The 7,440-nt window shown below is 40.0% G+C and overlaps 1 protein-coding gene across 1 annotated transcript; it reads right to left on the bottom strand.

Moving 5' to 3' along the window:
• Window positions 1-1,390: 1,390 nt before the first annotated feature.
• Window positions 1,391-6,739, bottom strand: LOC113094599 (leucine-rich repeat transmembrane protein FLRT2-like). Its single transcript, XM_026260197.1, has 2 exons — window positions 6,253-6,739; window positions 1,391-3,937 (listed from the first exon to the last, which is right to left on the bottom strand). Exon 2 carries the CDS (start codon window positions 3,522-3,524, stop codon window positions 1,536-1,538), a length of 1,989 nt encoding a protein of 662 aa, XP_026115982.1. The 5' UTR covers window positions 3,525-3,937; window positions 6,253-6,739; the 3' UTR covers window positions 1,391-1,535.
• Window positions 6,740-7,440: the final 701 nt, after the last annotated feature.

Here is a 7,440-nt window from a genome sequence, read left to right on the forward strand (position 1 = left end):
GCACTTGAGCCATGATATAAAAAGGCAGAACTGCGTGTATAGCATCATATGTTCATGTAGAATGGTTCGGATATGGAAAACAGACCAGATCAGGTGAAGAATTATCGTAAAATTGGTCAGTGGTGGTATTAACTCTGGAGGCTTTTTTTTTTTTTTCATTGTCGTGCTATGGCTCATTGACACCTGCTCAGAGCTCCGAGAAGGTCTCATTTCAAAGCCATAATAAAGCTGCTATCTTCACTTGCTGCTGGGGAGTGTACTGGGTGTGCAGCTAAGACGGAAACAAAAAGTTTCTGCATAACTGTGTTATGTTAACTTGAGCAAAATGTCAAAATATTTGTAGGTATCAAAAGAACATATTTAAAAGTTTTTTTTAGTTCTGATTATTAAAACCGTAACAGCATTTAACAATTAAGTTGAATAATGTTATAGCATACAGGCACATATAGCATATTGGTTATTTCCCAACAATCATAGAATGTTCCCTTAACATTAGTGCATGGTTTTCTTTTCTTTCTTTTTTTTTTTTGTGTGTGTGTTTGTGTGTGTGTGTGTGTTTTGAACCAGTTCCTACTGTTCGAAAACAATATTTTTAGTTGTTTAACTGTAACTTAACAATGAAACCAGCTCTTTAAAAACCTCAAGCTGGGTTTAGTTATTCTCCCTTCAACTTAAATGTGTAAAACATAGAGCAGAGCCCTAAAGTCAGTCGATTAAAGTGAAACTGTAACATGTTGACTTAAGTATATAAATAAAGATCTTCTTTCTAACTAAAATTATTGCAGTTCACAAGCAAATGCCAAACATGTAGCCTCTGTATATCCTCTATCTTGAATGCAATTCTTATGCATATCTTTAATAACAGCATTAAATAATGTTGAGATATTCTATGGTGAAGATACTTTTCTCATCGAAGCAGATCTACTGCAGTGTGAGAAAACAGTTAGGACATTTTATGTCTCTGTACAGGAGGACAGTAAAGGAAATCAGCTCTGACGCTGAATTTTCTAATATAATTCCAGTCCTGCAACCAAGGTTTGTTTTCAGCTGTTTGGCAGGAAGTGTTTGCTTTCAGTCTTTGTGAACTGAGCTGTTAAGTAAAGATGTAAGATGCTGAATCAAAGAGAATAGCTTGAGGTCTCAAATTAATAGTGGTGATGAGAACAGACGCCACCTTGTGGTGCTCACTTTCCTTACTCCTCTTTAAACAGACACACAGTGTCCTTCCATTCCTTCCTTCATTTCTTACTTTGAACTCACAAATATATATTGTAAAAAAAAAAAGAAAAAAAAAAATTAGGAAAGAAAAAAGGGGCACTTGACATTGAGATCCACTTACTAAATCATCATGAGCTTAAATCCTAGTAATAAACAGAAACTAAATAAATCATAAAATATTTTAGTTTTACTAAGCAATACAAAAGGAAGGAGATATTGTTCAGAATATAAATTACATAATGTACAGTTTGTCTTTTGAAATACAGTGGGTTTGAGAGCCAGATCTAAATACAAAAGAAATTAGCAGTTTAAAATGATCATTTATGGCATGTATCAGACTCTGGAACACTGTTTTTGCAGTACGCTGTGCTATTGTTTCTCCTTTCAGAGTCTCCGAATCCAACACCTCCATTAGGGGTGTAAATCGGTAGGATGCTAAAGTCCCCCTTGAGCAGCTGTTCATTATTCAAAGAAACTATTTGAAAACTAGTTTCAGTCATTTCCAGAATAGAGTTATCCTTTTTAGTTCCTGCTTCACAATAGTCCTCTTTTCTTCTGCCCCGACTGTATTTCCATTTTGATGAATCTGACCTTCCCTTCTTGTGCATGTGCCAGCAGAATATGCTCAACAGGACCACAAGGACCACAAGCACCGCCCCGCCAATCAGGCCAGCCAGTAGGAAAGGCGAGCTGGGGTCCTGCTGGGTCGCTTGCTTTGGGCCAGTGGCATTATCGCCGGAGTGAAAGGAAGCAGACTTTGTCGTCACCTCTGAGCAAATTGTATCGTCTCCCTTGTGGTAATTATTGAACACATCCAGTGGATCCACACAAATATGATAAGTGGACTTAGGCTCCAGGTTTGTCAGTGTGATTCCCTCACGATCACCCTGCACAAGCGACTCCTGCATGGGGCGGGTTATCAAACTGTGACCCTGTTTGACCCAGGTTACCTTATACGCTGTAACGGTGAACGTCGATACCCAGCTTACCTGAATGCACGAACCATTTAGCACCACAAAGGAAACTCGCAATGATTCCTGCATCGGGCCGACAGGGTCATTTGTCCTCTGCTCCCATTTTTTGCTTGCAGTCGGTGGTGGAAGGGTGATACGTGGAGGGTTAGGTGTAGGCTGGGAGTGTGCGGGTGTGAAAACCGTTTGAGTGGCTGACTCAGCAGTGGAGGAAGAGAGCAGTGTGGGCTGTGGGACTGTGGCGGTGCCGTTAGGACACTGGATGAGCTCCAGGGTTAGCTCTCTGATTACCATGCCACGTACCCTCTCTGGTTTCTGGCACATGAAGCCACGGACATTGAGGGTAGCTGGCAGGGACTTTAACCACAGTATGACCCATTTAATGCTGCAGTCACAGAGCCAAAGGTTGTTTCGAACAGTGAGCTGTCTCAGACCGTAGAGGCCGTCAAAGACCCCCTGTGTGAGAGACTGCAGCTGGTTGTTTGAAATATCCAGTCTCTCCAAGCGATGGAGGCCGCGAAAGGCTGTCAAAGGAATCTCATTCATTTGATTATCCTGCAAGTTGAGCTTGACTAGAAACTCAGCTGGCAGGTTAGGAGGAGGAACCGTTAGGGAGTTACGTGCCAACGACAATGTTTTGAGATTTACAAGAGTCTGGAGAGCCCCGGGGGAGATGCCCTCATCCATGAGCAAGTTCCCATCTAGGAGGAGGAGTTCGAGGCCCGTCACATTCTCGAATGCATCCTCGGCTATAAGTGCAATGCGGTTCTCGTCTAGCCGCAGCTCTCTCAGCTCCTCTGGGAGCCCGATGGGGACGCTGCTCAGGTGGTTCTTGGTAAGGAATAGGGTCTTGAGACTGATGGCCTCCCTGAAAGCCCCCTCCTCGACACCTACAGTGGAGATGGAGTTGTCATCCAGATAGAGCTCCTCCAGGCGTAGCAGCTGCGCGAGGGCGGCCCGGGACACCATCTGAATGTTATTCTCCTGCAGGTGGAGCACCCGCACATTTTTGGGAAGATTGACAGGGAATTCATCAAGCTGGTTGCCATAGAGATACACCGTCTCCACAGAGGCAACGTTGTGCATTTCTAAAGGAAATCCAGCATTGTTGATTTGATTGTTGTGGAGGTAGAGGGTCTTATAACCCTCTCCTAGCCCCAGAGGCACTGACGTTAGACTCCTCTCATTACAGTAAACAAAGGTCCTGTCGCAGCGGCACTCCTCTGGACAGGTTGTGGCCCAGGAGAAATGCATGTGAAGACCCAGAAGTATCAGTATCCATGGACTGATCAAAGTAGGCAGGTCTTTATTCCACATTCGGATCTGTACCTCCATTTTGTAAAAAAAAATTGAGAACAACAGCAGTGCATGTAATAAAAAAAATACAAATAAAATCCACCACACTGGAGTTCTGAGCAGATCCAGAAGTTTGCCCTGTTGGAGAGTATGTGATGTTGAAGTTGCTGGGTAATCCTCCTGTAATTGCCTGTCCTAAGCTCCCCAACACAAGAGCAATAGTCTCATTAACTTGTGCGACTCCCTCTCATCCCTCCGTCCACGCTTGGGCTGGAAATGATAGGAGAGCTCATCACATTGTCAGTCTGAGTTTAGGGAGGGAAGATTTCAAAGTGTGAGGGCCTGAGCAGGAAATATGGAGGACTCATCGAAGACGACCCCCTCTCTCGTCACAGCTGGACGATTCTCATATGGCACAACCTTCCAAACAAGTAGCATTGTCAGCCACTTACCTATTTTAACAGAAAATAAAAATAGATTAGATGTTATTTCAGTGTCAAAACTCGTAGTATCTGAATCTGGATGTTTATATACATACATTTGATTTTACCATACCAAACTCCTTTACTTGTGGTAAAATTACTGTAACAGATGCAAGTGTACTATTGCCAACCCGATCTCATGGTAATTCATACATACTTTACAAGGTGGCTTATTCGTACGAATTTCGTACAACCACACTCGTACAAATTCATACGATTTTTGCCAAATTGTACATATTTTACGGGTTGCACAACTTGTATTAATTTGTGCGAATTACCTACACCTAACCCCGCCCCTAAACCTAACTGTCACTGGGGTTTAGACAAATCGTATAAAATCGTATGAGTGAGGTCGTACAAATCTGTACGAATAAGCCACCTCGTAAAATACGTACGAATTGGTTGTGAGATAGCGTTGTTATTGCGTTATAATGAAAGAAATGGTTTAAATCTTTGTTGTCCAATATTTATTCTACTAGGAAAACTATTCTGCTCATCTAAGTATCAAATAAAGTGCATTATCTTCACCCAGGGATGTTTACAGTTACCAAGTAACATGGCAACTTACTGCATTAATAATAATATTGAATGTGTAAACATGGCTCATTCATAATTTACATTTGATTGGTCTGTTTTCATAAAATTGATTTTAATTAATTTTACAGAAAGAAAGAAAGAAAGAAAGAAAGAAAGAAAGAAAGAAAGAAAGAAAGAAAGAAAGAAAGAAAGAAAGAACAGCAAGCAGTAAAGCAGGACACTGCTCCACACTCTGTGAGGAGAAAGTGGTGACTGGTGAAATCAGCATCTCTGTGCTCTCAGACTTGTAAAGGGCACTGAGGTGTTTAATCTGTCAAATGCCATGATGATGGGCAGGTCTGTTCTCCAATGTTCTGGCACAGAGTTCTCCTCTCAGTAATAATGATTCTGAACCTGGGAGCAGTGAGAGCTGCTCTATTAAATCAGTGTGGAGTGCCTGAGTTTGAATGGGAAAGAAACACAGAACTTTCCATGATACAGAACATATGATAGTCAACAAGACACTGATATCTCTTAATCCTCTCATGAGATGCATCTGCCATTTTAGCAGCTGTCTCCTTCATCGCAGATTTTAGCCATGCAGATCAATTAAAGGTTGGGTCATTGGACATTTTACATGGTAGAGAATAAAGGTTGCAAGTTATGTAATCATGTCAGATTACAAGATCTAATGAATGTCAGCCTGATTACCTGAATATTGGATGTGCATATTTCACAAATGAATTTTTTGTAGCCATTTTGAATATCATCTTTGCATCTCAATATGTCAGTCTTCATCAAGGCCTCACATGGCCTCACCTATGATCACCATTTTGTACTATTGTTCTTTATTGCTTTTGCACTATATTGTTTAGTGTATATTGTATTGTTTGCACTGTGCAATTTCCACTGGTCTTGCTGTATGGATATAACAATAATATTTTATTCTGTTCTATTCTATTCTGAAAATGTGCATTCCTTTGTAAGAAAATATTGCTTTCAATGATCTTGAAGGATTTGTTTTCTTTCTCATTGTATATTTGGATTGAACAAACCAAGGTCCAGCCTAGTAGAGAAGGCCATTTGTGCACTCCAGCCTTTTACTTATTGTTTGGCTACATGGATACAGGAGTTTATCTGCCTTTATACAATGGTTTTCAGGTTTTAGTCATAGAATTTCTCTTAGAAAACGACTTGAATATAGCATACTCCTGATTTGATGATTGAGCTGATGGTTATGCACACATGGAAAATCAAGTGCTTGTCATCTCACTGCTATAAACACACTTCTGAAATATTCTCTTTTACCCCCTTTTTTTCTATTTGTGAGAGAATTTATGTTTGACCAATCTATAAAACTAAAACCTTAAAACTTTTTTTTTATACTACATTAAAAACCTGCACACTGGTTAAACAAAAGGTACCCTATACATTAACAATTATGCTAGATTTAAGAGAAAATATAATTTTACTGTTAAAAATGTTTTGTTTTGTCTTTGAAATTTAAAAGAATGACAGTGTACTCTGTTATAGGTTACACTGAGGCTGAGCACAATCCATGCATGTTTATTAGACAGTTTATTGAAGCCAATTTTGATTAACTTTAATTTTCATGTGGCTTTCTATTTTTCCACCTTTTTATTGTTGTGCTCAGTGTACTATAGAAGTTTCTCCCAAGAGCGCAATTAATTGAATTTGTAAATTAATTTGGAATCACAAACAGTTCCGAGTATCTTTACTGTCTAGGTTTTTTTTTTTTTTTTTCTCACCTTTTCTGAAGAGGTTTCGACCCATCTAGGCAGCATTTTAAAGTCGTTTAGTAGGCTATCTTCTCTGGGGCGAGTTCTCAGAATAAATATCCCCCAGAAAAACTACAATATAATTCCAGACCGCAAACAGAGTCAGCCCGACGATCCTTTAGTCCGGATGGTTTAAAAAGCGTCATTTTGTCGAACGGTTGACCGTTGGGAAGATTTGAAGTGTCTGCGCAACATGATGCGCCCGAGAGCCGCTGCTTCAATCCCGCTGATGCGCTCCCGAGTTCCGCGCTTCCTTCACCAATTGCCCAGAGCGTGTTGGACTCCGCACTCTCTTTCACTCTCCCCCCTCTCACACACATTTACACACTCCTCTCACTTTCTCGCAACCAAAGATGTTACACTTCTTTTTGATTGTGGTCCGAATCCTCTACCATAATTGGTTTCATCTGATTGTTTATTCCAAAAGCACTGAGCTCCGTATCCTTTTGGAAGCTGTGGGAGGAATTGCAGTAATGAATTCGTTTGATAGCTCTCTCTCTCTCTCTCTCTCTCTCTCTCTCTCTCTCTCTCTCTCTCTCACTCACTCACTCACTCACACTGTTCTTTTATTATATGTTGTGCTTTAGATGCATTTAGTGTTTGCTCTGTGTAGCAATAATTAATTTTAGTTTATGTTTATATGCTGTACATAAGTATATAGAATGCTTTTAGCTGGAAAAGGATGGGTGCTTCTTAAAATAGGAAATCTTCATCCTAGTCCAAGGTTCCATATCTTGGCTGCCATGTCAATGAATGAAGACCATCTCAATTTAAATTAGCAGAAAATGAGCCTGCACTGAGCTCATCAAATTTTGTTGTGAAAAAAAAAAATGGATTATAACCTTAGTTTATGTTTTCTTATGTTTAGTTGTAAAATCATCATAGAAAGCTAAACTGCCCATTATATAAACACTGGGAGACCACAGACGGCTCACTGTTATTCACTGTATTGCATTAAAGGAAAGTCAGATTAAAAAAACATTTTCATGAATTAATTATGAAATATTAGCATTATGCCATAACCACAGGAATGAAAACATTTATGACGTTGCCATGTGGACTTTCTAGACCGTCTTATTCTAGTATTTAATGCTGAGTAGATACTCTCTTACTCCACTTATATGCTATTCCAGATTGGCTTTTAGTCTGTGCATGTCC

Source organism: Carassius auratus, unplaced genomic scaffold, assembly GCF_003368295.1.
Source record: "Carassius auratus strain Wakin unplaced genomic scaffold, ASM336829v1 scaf_tig00215410, whole genome shotgun sequence".
NCBI lineage: Eukaryota > Metazoa > Chordata > Actinopteri > Cypriniformes > Cyprinidae > Carassius > Carassius auratus.

Excerpts from the sequence above, each read along its gene's own strand:
- LOC113094599 (XM_026260197.1), bottom strand. The coding sequence starts at position 3,524 with ATGGAGGTACAGATCCGAATGTGGAATAAAGACCTGCCTACTTTGATC.